The sequence below is a fragment of the Phascolarctos cinereus genome, unplaced genomic scaffold, assembly GCF_003287225.1.
Source record: "Phascolarctos cinereus isolate Bilbo 61053 unplaced genomic scaffold, phaCin_HiC Scaffold_726;HRSCAF=1367, whole genome shotgun sequence".
In the NCBI taxonomy this organism is placed as follows: domain Eukaryota; kingdom Metazoa; phylum Chordata; class Mammalia; order Diprotodontia; family Phascolarctidae; genus Phascolarctos; species Phascolarctos cinereus.
The window spans coordinates 390,159,853-390,174,317 of NW_027556098.1; the positions used below are offsets into that span (position 1 = coordinate 390,159,853).

The 14,465-nt window shown below is 47.0% G+C and overlaps 1 protein-coding gene and 1 pseudogene across 3 annotated transcripts in view; one reads left to right on the plus strand and one right to left on the minus strand.

Moving 5' to 3' along the window:
• Positions 1-13,435, plus strand: part of EXOSC10 (exosome component 10) — a 42,487-nt gene extending 29,052 nt beyond the window's left edge. For 2 of the 3 annotated variants that reach the window (XM_020973976.1, XM_020973992.1), the window contains 8 exons: positions 9,145-9,237; positions 9,368-9,442; positions 10,121-10,205; positions 10,364-10,452; positions 10,909-11,101; positions 11,741-11,802; positions 12,386-12,462; positions 13,281-13,435. In XM_020973976.1, the coding sequence (XP_020829635.1) occupies positions 9,145-9,237; positions 9,368-9,442; positions 10,121-10,205; positions 10,364-10,452; positions 10,909-11,101; positions 11,741-11,802; positions 12,386-12,462; positions 13,281-13,311 (705 nt within the window). In that variant the 3' untranslated portion in view covers positions 13,312-13,435. The remainder of the gene's footprint in view (positions 1-9,144; positions 9,238-9,367; positions 9,443-10,120; positions 10,206-10,363; positions 10,453-10,908; positions 11,102-11,740; positions 11,803-12,385; positions 12,463-13,280) is intronic. The other variant, XM_020973981.1, reaches the window with a different exon arrangement.
• LOC110199244 (large ribosomal subunit protein mL39-like) lies at positions 5,875-7,321 on the minus strand (annotated as a pseudogene).
• Positions 13,436-14,465: the final 1,030 nt, after the last annotated feature.

Genomic DNA, 14,465 nt, shown 5'->3' on the forward strand with positions numbered 1-14,465 from the left:
TTTAACTTTTTAATGGTACATCATACGAAAGCCTGAGAAATACTTGGAAATTTAGAAAGATGGTTACCATTCAGAAGTCTGCATAGATCCATCAAATTCAATTTTTCCAACATTCTTTTCAAGTTTATAATTTATTTCTTATTTATCTTTATTGGATTTGTTAGGCTCTTATAGAGGACTGTTAAAATTGTACTCAGGGGGCAGCTAGGTGGTGCAGTGGATAAAGCTCTGGCCTTGAAGTCAGGAGGACCTGAGTTCAAATCCGGTATCAAACACATGACACTTACTAGCTGTGTGACCCTGGGAAAGTCACTTAACCCCGATTGCCTCACTTAAAAAAAAATTGTGTGCTCAGTGTCCTACTACCTAGATCTTTTCTTTTTTTTTTCTTTTAAAAACCTAGATCTTATGCCACTTGGTGGTCGTGAATAGTGATATAATCTCATGCTTTTAATCATAAAATTGCCCTACTTGTCTTTCTTAATGTTATCTCTGATTTTGATTCCCTTATCCAAAAACATGATTGCAATTCCTAGTTTTTTGGTTGCAGCTGAAGTATAATAGATTTTATTCCAGACCCTTCACTTTGAATTTGTATGAATCTTTAGGTTTTAGATATATTTTGTATAAGCACCAAATGGGAGCTGATTATCCTCCTAGTCATCCAGGCTTGCAATCTAAGTGTTATCCTCAACTCCTCATTCTCTTTCACCACCACCTCCCTTTTCCAATCTGTGACTAACTCTTGTCTGTTTTACCTTCTTAACTTATCTCCCATGCCTTATTCTTTTCTCTAATACTGCCACTACCCTGTGCAGGCCCACGTCACTTCACTAATGCAGTAGTGTGCTGGTGGGTCTGCCTACGTCAGTTCTTTCCCCCTTCTATTCCATTCTCTACTCAGCTGTCCAGTTGATCTTCCTAAAGCACAGGTCTGATCACATCACCCCCATCATCCCACCATTCAGTCAACTCCAGTAAGATTCCCTATCATTGTCAGAGTCAAATATGAAATGTTATGTTTGGCATTCAAAACCCTTCACACCCTTCATAACTCAGACTCCTCCTACCTGTTGCAATCTTCTCACACTGTACTTTTCTCCATATATTCTTGGATTCAGTGACACTAGCCTCCTGGCTGTTCCTTGAACATGACACCATCTCCCAACTCCAGACATTTGCCCTGTCCCCTGTGATTGGAGCTCTCTCTTCATTTTCTGCCTCCTAGTTTTCCTAGCTTCCTTCAAGCGCCAGCTAAATTCTGCCTTCTTCACGAAGCTTTTCCTCACCCCCCGTAATGCTAGCACCTTTGCTCTCTTGATTATCTCCAGTTTGTTCTTCATATGTCTTGTTTGTGCATAGTTGCTTTCATGTTGTTCCCTCCAAGCGGCTGAGCTCCTTAGAGCAGAGACTAATTTTTACTTTTCTTTGTACCCCTTCTGCCTAGCACTTGGTAGGCATATTGATTGACTAATACGCTCTCTAAGTCTCCCTTTTTGTTGGTGAATTCAGGCCATTAATATTCGAGATTATAATAGTTTGGTTTTCCCTCCATTAGATCTTGTGGTATAACTAATTAAAAATCAGTAGTACAAGGTACGATAGTACCTGTGTTATTTTTACAAGCCTGATATTACTGTCTCCATACAGCCACCCGCCCTCTTGTCTGTACCAAGTAAAAAACTTACCTTTGTAGTCTTGATCACACACACACACACACACACACAACACACACACACACACACACACACACACACACACTGCACGCTTCCCTTATTCTAGGATCCAGCTTTTATTAGAACAGATATTGTTAACCCTTTCCTTCCTAGACAAGTACATCTGTACTGGATCGTTGGGAATCATCCTCTTCTCCCATTCTCTGTTTCTTTGTAATAATCCTTCACTTTTGGCTGTGATCGTTTAAATATTTAACTACTCCCTCATCTCTTCCTTTCATTTCTCCTGATAACCTAATTCTCTCTGTTACCTTTTCAAGGGATTCTTTTTTCACTTACCTTTATATGAGGCATAACTTTAAAATACTCTGGTCTTAGCCCAAATGCCATGTAGTCCAGCCCCTTATATTAGAGATGGGGAAGTGGAGGTTAAATGACTTGCCAGAGTTCACACAGAAAGAAGTAGTGTTGGGGCAGCTAGGTAGCACAGTGGATAGAGCACCGGTGTTGGAGTCAGGAGGACCTGAGTTCAAATCCAGCCTCAAAAAATTGACACTTACTAGCTGTGTGACCCTGGGGAAGTCACTTAACCCCATTGCCTAAACAAAAAAAAAATTAAGTGTTAGAGGTAGGATTTGAATTCATGTCCTGTGACTTAGAACCACTGTACTTTCCATAGTGTCATGCCTGTCTCCAATGGCATTGATTCATTTTTTGCTCTTTATTTCCATCCAGTTCTTGACCATCTGGTATAATTTTCATGTGCTTGGTCAATTTATAATTCAGAAGTCCTTTACAATGCTAGATTTCTCATTAGGAGATGATTCAATTTTCTGAGCTTATCGAAGCAATCAACAAGCATTTATTGAGCCCTTTCTATGTGCTTGGTGTTATGCTGAGCTCTAGAAACACAAAGAAAGGCCAGAATCCTGTCCTCAAGGAGTCCACACTTTAACAGGGGAGGCAGCACCCAGGTACGTAATGTACCAAGTAGCTGAAGGTCACCTGAGTGAGGTTGGGGAGGTGGCGGACGGACTGGGAAAGGCCTCCTGCAGACGGTGGGATTTGAGAAGGGAAGTCAGTGCACCTCAGAGGCGTAGGGGGAAGAGCAGAGCTCTGTAGGAGGCGGGGTGGCAGCCAATAGATAGAGATAGAAGATGGTGTGGCATGTGCATGGAACTACAGGGATTGTAGACTATATGGAGGAGAGTAAGGTTTGAAAAGTCAAGAAACGCAGGAAGGAGCCAGGTGACAAAGAAAGAGCTTTAAATGCACAACAGAACATTTTATATTTGATCCTGGAGGTGATAGGAGCCATTGGAGAATTCACTGAGCCAGAGGGCTGCCTCATCTTGGCATTTTATTGGAGGAGGGTCTGTAATGAGGAGACAGTGGAGGCAGGGAGGCCAGTTAGAGAAGGTTATTGCTTAGGAAGATACCTGACACACAGTAGACACTTAATAAATGTTAGTTGTGTTAAAACTGTATCATGTTCTGGTCCCCCTGACCACTACCTTCCCTTTCTAGTAAATAGAGTAAGTTTATAAGTAGCTAGTGTAAGGTAACAGTAGTACGAAGCAAGATTGCAAAGGGAAACCTAGAAGTCGCTTACAAACCGTCCCATAAACTAAGAGAGCATAACAATTACTTGCAAACTGTCTCATGAATTAGAGGAATCCAGCTAGGCCTTATTGTAAGGACCCTTTGGTCCTGCTAAGTGTCCATGGTCTGTAAGCCTCTAATAAGCTTCAGACAAATACAGTAAGACCAGATCACCAGCAAATGTTAAGCTAATGAACTAATCCTGAGATGTTGCTGATAACTTTGAGCTGGTGTAAATGTGTTAGTGAATTAACCCTAAAGTGGTACAGATAACGAGTTAGTCCATCTCACCAAATCACTGTAAAAATGAAACCTACACCCCCTGCCCTGCCTCCCCCTTCCTCCCCTCCTCCTCCATCTGCCATGTGTCCATGCTTCCTGAAGGCCCCCATCTCTGAGCCAGGGTTGCCTGCGTGGCTTTTTCCCTTCTGTTCCCCACACTGCCTTCCTTCTACCACCACCCTGTCTGCACACTGTCTCCATACTGCTCTTCCCATCTCTCATGCCATTTACCTCTGTACTCTCTGTGCTTTATTAAAGTGTGACTGAAGCATTAATTCGCACTTTCCATCTTGGTCTTTGGGCCACTATCCACAGAGCTGTGAGTGCCTGCTGCCCACTCACCCTAGAAGGCCCCCCTTGCGGTTCCATTGCCTTAGTCACAATAATGTCAAATTAATTGGCAGTTCGCTAGTTGGCCACCTAGTGCAACAACAGCAACAACAGTAATAATAGTAATAAACAGGAGGTGATGAGGGCCTGCTCTAGGGTGGGAGCTGTATGCAAGATGAGGGCACATATATGAGAGATGTCATGAAGGTAGAAAAGACAAGATCTGGCAGTGGACTGGCTCTGCAGGGGAATGAGAGGGCAGAGTTGAGGCTGACAACAAAGTTATGAACCTGGGTGACTGGGAGGCTGCTAGTACATAATCTGGACAGTAATAAGGAAGTTTGATAGGGCTAAGGGTTTAGTGGGGAAATTATAACTTCTGTTTCGGACGTGTTCAATTTGAGATGCCTGTGGGACATCCAATTTGAGATATCCAGAAGGAATTTGGAGATGGGAGACTATTTTAGCAGAGGGGTAACTATTGATCTGGCGGTCATGTGCATAGACCTAATAATTGAACCCATGGAGGATGACGAGATCCATCAGGCATGATAGTATAGGACAAAAAAGAGGATTGGGCCCATGGCAGGACGGTCAGCGGGTGTGACACTGAAGAACAATCTTTATTTTTAAAAAATATTTCGTTGATGCTCCTTTTTTGGTCATTGCTATTATTTCCCAATGAATTCTCTTCCCTTACCCCCACCCCTCCACATAGCTTTCCCTTAACAAGTCAAAGTAGATCAGTGAAGTGGCCACCTCTGACATTTCTCACCTATAGTCTACCACTTGTCTGCCGAGTGGCAGGGAGATTGCTTTACCGGTCACCATTGGTCATAACGCTGATCAGAGTTCTGAAACTTTTCAGTATTGTTTTCATTGATTACTATTGTGGTCATTGTGTAGATTGTTCTCCTGGTATATCATCTTCATTTCTAAAAATAGCCCTCCCTTGTTCTGTCCCCAGAGAAGCATCCCCTCTAACAAAGTGTGAAAAAGGAAAGCTAATAAGCACTTCAGAAAGACTAACCAGCCCGTCAGTCAGCTCAGTCTGACAGTATGCTCTGGCATTCCACATCGAGAGGCTCCCTTCTGTAAAGCAGGGCAGGAGATGCACCTTGTTAGCTCCTCTCTGAAGCCAGGCTTGGTCATTATAATTACTACACAGCGTCCAGGTTCTTTCCATGTACGTTGTTGTCATTGTGTGTGTGTGTGGTGCTTTCCATGTTGTGATTACTTCACCCTGCATCGGTTCATATAAATCTTCCCAGGCTTCTCTGAAGTCTTCACATTCATTATTTTTCAAGTATTACTATTCCATTGCATTCATGAGCTACAGTTTTTTACCATTTCTTTGACTGATGGGCATTTCCTTTGTTTCCAGTCTTTTGCTAGTACAAAGCATTTTGTGGTGTATTGTTTGCTACGTGTGGTCTGTAAGGGCTCTCTGGGAAGCAGCATGGTGTAGTGCATAGAGAGCTGGCTTTGGGGCCGGGAAGACCTGGGTTCAAGACCAGTCTCAGACCCACAGTCTGTGTGATCTCGAGCAGGCACTGAACCTCAGTGCTTTAAGCACCTCTCTAAGCAAACAGTAAAGGTGCCACCCCACATTGTAGAGGGAGTTCTTTTCTCCAGGAGTTCTCCGTGCCAGTGAAATCACAGGTGCAGTTCCTACCCCAGATCTCTTTGGATCAAAGATAAGAATAATAATAGCTAGTATTTATATAGCTATCCATCCTTGGTGGGGGTGGGGAGGGGGGAGAAGTATGGCTATCTTAATCACTTTCTCAGTATAATTCAAAATTGATTTTCAGAGTGGTTAGATCAAAGCATAGCTCTACCAACAGCATACTACTGGGCCTATCTTTCTATAGCCCCTCCATCTTTATTCTGCCTTTTGTCATCCTTGCCAATTTGCTAGGTGTGTGGTGAAACCTTAAAGTTACTTTAATTTGCATTTCTCTATTAGGAATTTGGAGCCATCTTTCATATGATTGTTAATAGTTTTCATTTCTTCTTTTGAGGGCTGTTCCTATCCTTTGACTGCTTATCCTTTGGGGAATGGCTCTTGATTTTATACATTTGTGTTCCTTCTGTAGTTTAGATATCACACCCTTATCACGAATGCATCCCCTTTTTCTTCCTTTAAAATTTTGATCTGATATCCATAGTCTTTAAAATTTGGAAATGATCCGGCAGCTGCTTTTCCCCTGTTACCATTTTCTGAGACCTCTCCAGATAGTGTCATGTCTTCTTCAGTGAACTGGTTAAAAACAACTCTGGAATTCTTGTAGATGATCTCACGGGCTGCTGGAAATTGTGAACTGCTGCTCCCTTTATACCAGAAGCAAATACTTGTACTTGGAGTGAAGGGACCTTCACTGAACATTGTAGAAGGCTCTAGATCTGGGTCGTTTTCCTTTTCTCTCAGGATCCTGAGATGCTTTGTGTCCTTTAAATGGCATTTATATTTGTTATATTGGGAGATTTCTAATGCCACTTTTGCTTCAATTTTGAAGTACCAAATGGAAGACTTTTATTAATTAAAGCTTGAGCATTCTTTGTGAAAGAATACCCGTGTTCAGTGGTTGGTATTAAATTACCAAGTGTTTTTTGTCCAAAGTGATGACATAGCAGAAGACTCCAGAGATCACTGGAATTTCTGGAACTCTGACTGTAGTAACAGTGTATTCGTCTTTGCATACAGCCCATCATCGTGGCCCAGGAATGCCATCAGGCTTTGTTCATTTCTTGGGGATCTTTGTCTTTAAAACGTGATTTCACATGACTTGCTTAGAGGCTTATCCATGTCCCAGGACTGCCTGTCCACCATAGCCACAGAGGATATCTTGCATTCCCATTCCCATTCACTTTCACCACAGATGGGGACAGGAACAGGTTTTCCAGCAAGTTTTGCTTTACAGTCTTTACTTTGTGTTTTACTTTTACAGTCTTCTCTGTTGCTTCTTTTTCTTTCTGTTAAAGATCTTATTTTTCATCCTAGTTATCTCAGTAGCTGAGAACTGAAAAGAATTTGCTGTGGCTGTAAACTTTGCCCCATTCTAGGAGACCCGTAAGAGCCCTGCTGCCTGGCCTGGTGTTGCCACCAAGAACACAGGCTTGGGTGAATGCATCGCTCTGTCTCCTTGACTTCCTCCTCCAGATGGAAGTGCAGTGGGCCAGCCCCCCTGTAGGTTGACATAGGAGCTTGGACCTGCTCTGGTCTTGACCTGGGCTGGTTCACTTCTCCCTGGGCAACTTGATTGCCCCTTCCCGCCTTCCTGGGGGCTTACTATATTGGTACCGAACTTAGTGTGGATACCCAATTGGCCTTAGTCCTACTGCAGCTCAGAACTCCTGAGCTTAACAATCTAGTAGCATAGATTAGAGGTATGCCCCACTGGGCTTGGCCCAGCGCATCACTTTTTCTTTCTTTTTTTTTTTTTAAACATAAAAAATTTTGAATTCCAAATGCTATCCCTCCCTCCCCTCCCCACTCACTGAGATGGTAAGCAGTATAACATGTAGGTTATACATGTGCAAGTATGTAAAACATTTCCATATTAGTCATTTTGTACAAGAAGACTCAAATAAAAGGGAAAAAATGAAAGAAAGTGAAAAATAGTACGCTTCAGTCTGTATTCAAATAATAGTTCTTTCTCTGGAGGCGGACAGTATGCTTCATCATTAGTCCCTTGGGGTTGTCTCCGATCGTTGTATTGCTGAGAATAGCTAAGTCATTCACAGTTCTTCATCAAACAACATTGTCGTTACTGTGTACAACGTTCTCCTGGTTCTGCTCACTTCACTCAGCATCAGACCATACAAGTCTTCCGAGGTTTTTCTGAAGTCTGCCTGCTCATCATTTCTTATAGCACAACAGTATTCCATTACATTCACATACCACAACTTGCTCAACCATTCCCCAGTTGATGGGCATCCTCTCAGTTTCCAGTTCTCTGCCACCACAGAAAGCTGCTGTGCATATCTCTGTACACGTGGGCCCTTCCCCATCTGTACAGTCTCTCTGGGACGCTGGGTCAAAGGGCACACACCGTTTGTAGGATGGGCTTCCAGCTTTGTCCGTTTTGATTTTGCTCTTTGTTCTCTCTCATTTTCTTTGTTTTGCCTACTCTAATGACTCCTCAGAGAGTCTGCTTCATAATGAATGTGTGGAGCATTTATTAAGCACTTGCTTTGTGCAAAGCACTGAGAATATAAGTAGAAGAGTAAGACAGTCCTTCCCCTCAAGGAGCTCACATTCTGATGGATGATTTCAGCTGCAAGTCACATGGAAAAGTCCCCTGGTGCTTAGAGTGGAGTGGCAGAGCAGATATTGATGCCTCCTCTTTGTCATTTCCACTGATAAAATCATAACAGTTTCTGTGCTGAAGCATGTGAGAGGGCCAAGGCCTGTTCTGGGTCTTTGGTGGGCTGTAGTGCCTGTGGGATAGGCACCACGCTGTGTCTCCACGTGGGCTGCTTCCCAGGGCGATGGCTGAGGGCAGAGGCCCGGAAGCATTGCTGTCCCCAAGGCTTTGGGGTTCAAAATCCTGCAGGGGGATGGTGGCCATGGTGGCAGGACGGGCTTGACTTGCCTCTGCTGCCTTGCGGCCCTGAGAGGGGCAGCTGGTTGGCAGTTGGGTTTTTTGTCCATTTGAGGTTTTTTGCCATCTTTGCTACATTGTCAGTTACCGTATTTGTCATTTTGAATTCTTTCTTCAGTGAGCTTATTTCAATCACATAGATGCCAGTCCTTCCTTCATATCTTCTTTGGCATTCTGTCCCCATCTGGAGTTTCTTGGGTGTGTCCATTCATTGTCTCTGGAGGTGTATCTTTTCTTGAAGTCTTATTTTTTTCCTTCTGGAGGTTTCTCCTCACTTTCCTTTACCCCATTGTATGATAACGAGACTTTTTTGGGCTATGATGTTGCCACTTTTAGGAGTTGTGTTCCTTCAGTGTTTGTTCAACAAGTGTTTACTGAATATCTGCTGTGTGCTAGGTACAGCAGAAAGATCACCAAGAGATGCCCACAAGAAGAGAGAATGAGTTTTTTTGTTTTTGTTTTTTTTGCTTTATTTCAAAATTTGCCAGTCAGTGTTTTGCCATTTTAAAATTTTTCCCTGAAATGTTTATTGTTACTTTTATGACTTGACCCAGAGTGTTACAGGACCTAGACCGTAGCCATAAGTGCTCTGGCAGTGACACTGTGACCAGTTTCTCTACCCTCTCTTCCTTTCTTGGTGCCCACAGGAGCCCAGTGCTGACGAAGGTAGAGGGAGGCTGACTGCGGCCCAGAAGAAGGCACAGAGCATCATGGAGTCCTTTGAAAACCCATTCAGAATGGTGAGTGGCAGTGGGCTGCCTCCACTGGTCAGGTGCCAAGGGGGGGGGGGGACCTTCTGCTGGCAGAACCAGCCCAAGGCAGGCCCTGCCTGAAGCCTTGCACTTAACAGAACATTCTTGGTTTCCTCAGTATCTGCCCCCGGAAGAGAACCGTGCCTACATCTCACAGTCAGCAAAGTTTGACCCAATGTCAAAAATCTATGAAGTAAGTTTGGCTGCTGAGTTTTTTGAGGTTCCCCGTTCCCTGTGGGAAGAATGAAAAAAGGGGGACATTTGTGTTCTGAATCCTTTGGGCTGGATATCTTCTAGGAGGTCCCACAGTCTGAATGCTGCTCTGCAATAATCCCTTTAGATTAAGCCTCTTAATAATAACGCCTCAAGTTTGTTAGCCCTGAATACTTTCCAAAGCACTTTATCTTGTTTGAGCCTCACTAGGGGATGGAGAAGGATGGGAGGGGCCTTCCCTTGGTCCAGTCCGTCAGTTGCAGTGGCTTGCAGTTGGTTTGTTTCTTTCTGCAGCTTCCCAGCTCCCTGCAGAGCGTGCTTTTACCGAATCTGACTCCCACCTCGGTTATATTTATCTGTGTTCCTCTTGTGTCTCAGAGAGGGAGAGAGAGGTAGTGGGCTGCCTCTCCTTGGCCTGCCTTACCAGAACAGGAGGCATTTTCAAATTCTGTGGTTCTGGGGCAGCGAGGTGGTGCAGTGGATAGAGCACTGGCCTTGGAGTCAGGAGGACCTGAGTTCAAATCCAGCCTCAGACACTTCATACTTACTGTCTATGTGACCCTGGGCAAGTCACTTAACCCCATTGCCAAAAAAAGAAAAAACAGAACAAAACAGCCCCAAAACTAAATGCTATGGTTCCTTTTATTTTCAATTACAGATCAGCAATCGTTGGAAGCTGGCGAGCCAGGTACAGATCAAGAAGGAGGCCCAGGAAGCATTGAGAAAGAAAGCTGAGCAGACAGGTAAGTCGCTGTTGTCCTAGGTATCCTGCCTGGAGCCCTGTCCTCACAGCTGTGCAAGGAGCAAGTGCTGTCCTCACACCCAGACTCACTGGGGCCAGAGCAAGAATGGGTTCGTGGGGCTCCGTGGCTCTGGGCCTCTTCCACCAGCATTTCTTCAGCCGCTTGTCTTACAGCTGCCCGAGAACAGGCAAAGGAAGATTACAAAGCCACCGCCCAGCAGGTCATGTCGGTCCGGCAGCAAGCTTTGGTAAGCGTCCACTCCTTCTGCTGCTGCTTTTAAGAAACTAAACTGGCCTGGAAAAGATTAGGCCTTCGATGATAGTGAGTTCAATGCTGTTTTCCACCTGGGCGGCAGTTCACTTGATGGTGTGCCTTGTTCTGGCAGCCATTGAAGCCCTCCTCTGTTACTGTAGCCTGCCCGGTAGTCCTTTGTCCCCGCCCCAAGGGCTTTTCTGTTCCTTCCCTCAGCCTTGTGTCAGATTCCCCAGCGGGATCCATGAGATCTGCTCGGCAGCGCCAGAGTGTGGCTGCCTTCTCTCCTCCAGTTGCCTGAGTCACTCGTGCTTTTCCCAGGATTCCTTCTTTTGGCTCACTGTTAGCAGCTGGATCCATAACATACTGCATGTTGGTAAAGGGAGGAAAGAATCCTAGATCTCCCTTTCTGTGCTGACGAGTTTTCTTCACGGGCTTGTGAAACATGCAGCTAGAAAATGCTACTAAGAAGAGGGAAAGGATGGGGAGCGAGCCAGGGAACGAGTCGGGGAGCGAGCCAGGGAGCCTGGAATCTGCACAAGATAAGAAGAAGCTCAGAGCTTCCCAGCAGCCCCCAGAGCGGGCACCGCCCAAGGAGTTCACCCCCTACGACTACAGCAAGTCGGACTTCAAAGCCTTCGCTGGTAAGGACGAAACCTCCTGCTGGGAGTGTCTGGAACCCAAACACAGGATGGATCAGCCTATCCAGGGAGGCCCTGGCCTAGTGTCCAAGATGTTGTAACATCCAAAAATTCAGAGAATAAGACAACAAAATGCAAAGCAGGAAGAGAAAATAGCAATGTGGCAATTTTTTCTTCTTGCTCAGAATATTTTTCTGGGCACAGCCCATCCTTACCAGTGATCCCACTTATCCACACACTAACCTGTTAGGCACAGACAGCTCCGTGGGCCCTCTGTGCCCTCGAGCATTTGAAGCCTGCCTGATAAGGAGGCTTCCATATTTTGAATTAGAATGTGGTGCTGAGACCCAGCTGGTGACCTCCATCCTTGCCTCTGTCATTTAGATTTGGGGTCACAGGTGACACTTCTAATATCTCCAGGCAACTCGTGACAGATGCCCTTAGCTCTGAGAGTCCAGATGGGGGGGAACAGATAATCAACCCTAAGGGCAGGACGGGTGGAGGGTGCGAACTCAGCCATCCTTCCTTGTTTTCGCCTCTGGGGAGCACAGCTGCAGTCAGTGAGCAGGCTGAGCAGGCTGCTGCGTATCCCCTGGGCAGGGAGCGAGAGGCCGACTCTGATGACCTTTTCACGTCTTTCAGCAAACAGCAAACCCAAACAGTCGTCCCAGTTTGATCCAAACGTGCAGGACCCTCCCGGCAAGGTAAGGAGCTGTGTTCCCAGCGCTCTGGGCCATGGGCTGTGAGCCTCAGGGAAGAAATGCTGGTAGTCCTTTCCTTTGGAATGTCTCCTCTCCCCTTTTTCACATCTTCTGGAGTTTGGAACGATGCTCGCCAGCCATTCCAGTAGTAAAAGAAGTTGTGAAAGCTGACTCGCGATTTGAGAGGGGATGAATTGTTCTGCATTTTGCTACCCTGGGAATTTTAGCTTTCAGCAAGACTGAGAACACTGCCATCAGGGTTAGCACAAGCCAGCGCATGCCAGCACCAGGCGTCAGCGCCAGGCAGAGCGGGCCGTGGCAGGAAGTGTGGGGGCAGGCACGGCTGTGGGACTGGATGAGGCCTGCCCCAGCACACCGGCATCTCTTCTCTTCGGGGGCGTCCGTGGCATTTGGCAGTCTTGTACGTGGTGCAAGGGACGAGGGAGGGGCGTGGGTACCGCTGTCATCACTTCGTGACGCTCGAAGGCCTGAGCAATTTGTCAGCACCCGTTAGCCCAAATACAACTTCCTACAAGTGTTGAAGCTGTGTGAAGTCACCCATGGCATGGCATCCTTATCTTTTCAGAAATGTGCTGCAGTAGGCAGACTGAAGCAGCCAGCGGGAAACAGAAGCAAGTCTTTCGTGTCGGGAAAATCAGAGAGGTGGGTCGATGTGCCATGTGTTCCTCCCAGGCCTGGGACAAGGCCACTCCAGAGCCTGGAAGGGGTTGGGGGTAGGGGAGCCGCCAGGAATGTAGAAAGCCAGGCTCCCCCGGGAGTGGGGGGCCTCTGAGCTGTGCCTGAGAGAAGAGCTTCAGATGAACTCCTGGGGGCAGAGGCAGGGGGCCACGGTGGGCTCGCTTTGTCTGTGTCCTGCGGGCCCAGCACAAAGTGGGTGCCTTACAATTTTCCTGGCCTAATGAATGCTTGGGGGAAGTGACTAATTTTACACCAGTGATCCAGAAAGTGAAGGTGCTTGCCCGATGGATGCATGTGTGTGTGTGTGTGTGTGTGTGTGTGTGTGTGTGTGTGTGTGTTTGTGGCATGTGCTCGCTCAAGTGTGCATGGCTTTTTAAATGACAGAGCCCAGGATCCCCACAGAGTAAATGCTGAAGTCTTGCACCTTAGCACCTGAGGGGGAAGAAGGATGGCACACAGTGAGGCCACCCTACTTTCTTAGCAGCCTCTTGTGGAGGCACCCCCACCCCACAGGCAGCTCTTACCCTGGGGGGAGCCGGTCCAGAGCCAGAAAAGCAAGTCCCTTCCTTCTGGAGGGGCATCCTCCTCTGAGTCCTTGATCACGTTGAGCCAACTTCCTGGGGTTCCCAGAGGGTAAGGGACTGTGTGAGGTCACCCAGGTGTGAGGTCACGAGGGCTCAGGCTTCCCAACCCCACAGGGTGGCCTTTTTCATGAGAATTGAGAATGCCTGTGAAGCCCAGAGAAAAAGTGATTTTTCTTTCTTTCCCAACGTTCTCTGCAGAGGCTTCAGGTACAGCTGGCCAAAGAGATAGGGTTTGCAGCCCAGAGATGGGAGAGGAGTGCCTAGGGACAGCGAGAGAGCTGCGGGCAGGTCACTGAGGTGCTCCTCTGTACGGACCTCTTGTTGAAATATTAAACAAAGAATTCTTACTGGAAGGAAGCTGGTCTTTTCCTTTCCTTGTCAGCAGAGACTTTTGGAAATTATCTGTCATAGCCCAGATCACCACCGCCGAGGCACGCAGGGCAGCCTGGGAAGGGGGCGGGGGGCGCTGCCAGTGCAGGGGCCATTGCTCTCTGAAGCCTTCCCCGGGGCAGTGCCTGACCTTGCCTCTATTCTCGGGCGTTAGGCCCGCCATGAAGTGGTCATATCTGTTGCTGCCTGGCTGGGCAGCGAGATGGCCCTCGCTTCAGGAAGTGGCCACACTCCCTCAGCCCGTGGAGAGCACCCCGACTTGGCAGACGCCTTGCCCTGATCCAGAAGAGCTGGTGTAGCTGCTTCCCAGCCGATGGTCAGTGTACATCGTGACCTCCGAAGTCGTCATGACCTCCAAAGTCGCTGTTTGCCAGCTGGTGTCACCGGAGAGGGAGACGGGCCCCTCTGGCCGTCCTCCTGTGACCCGAGGCTTGTTGAGGGCTGGGCGCTGTTGTCCTTTGGCCGGAGCCCAGGTCTTCTAGGTCTTCTCTGGACACGGTTTGCTGTCCTCTCTATGGGAAGGTGATAGGTAGAAGTGGCCAGGGGATGATCCCAGGACATCCGCTCATCAGCCTCTGCCGTTCCTGACTCCCATACGCTGGGCTGGAGCCAGCCACGTAGCTGGCTGCCGTGCTCGGATGAGGAGCTGGAACCACGTTGGTTCCACCATTTAATAAAACATTTTTTGAATTAAGTTCATCTCATTTGCTAAATTAAAACTTATCTTCTGGAGTCTGGGGATTGCTCTGCCATTGCTCTCTAGCAATAATCTTTTCAGCCTTAAAGCCTGTTTCTTGTCTTTAAAGGAGAGAGCCTAGACTCATGAGTTACTGTTTGTGCAGTACTACTGAGTCAGTTGATGTACAGAATGTTTACATCACTGAACGTTTATTTGGAAGGGGAGGGGGGGGAGGGAGGTCCCTCCCAGCAGCCTCCTCCAAATAGCTCAAGGTAGGCAAGGCTGACATGAGCCTAGTCAAACTTCCCTGGCAG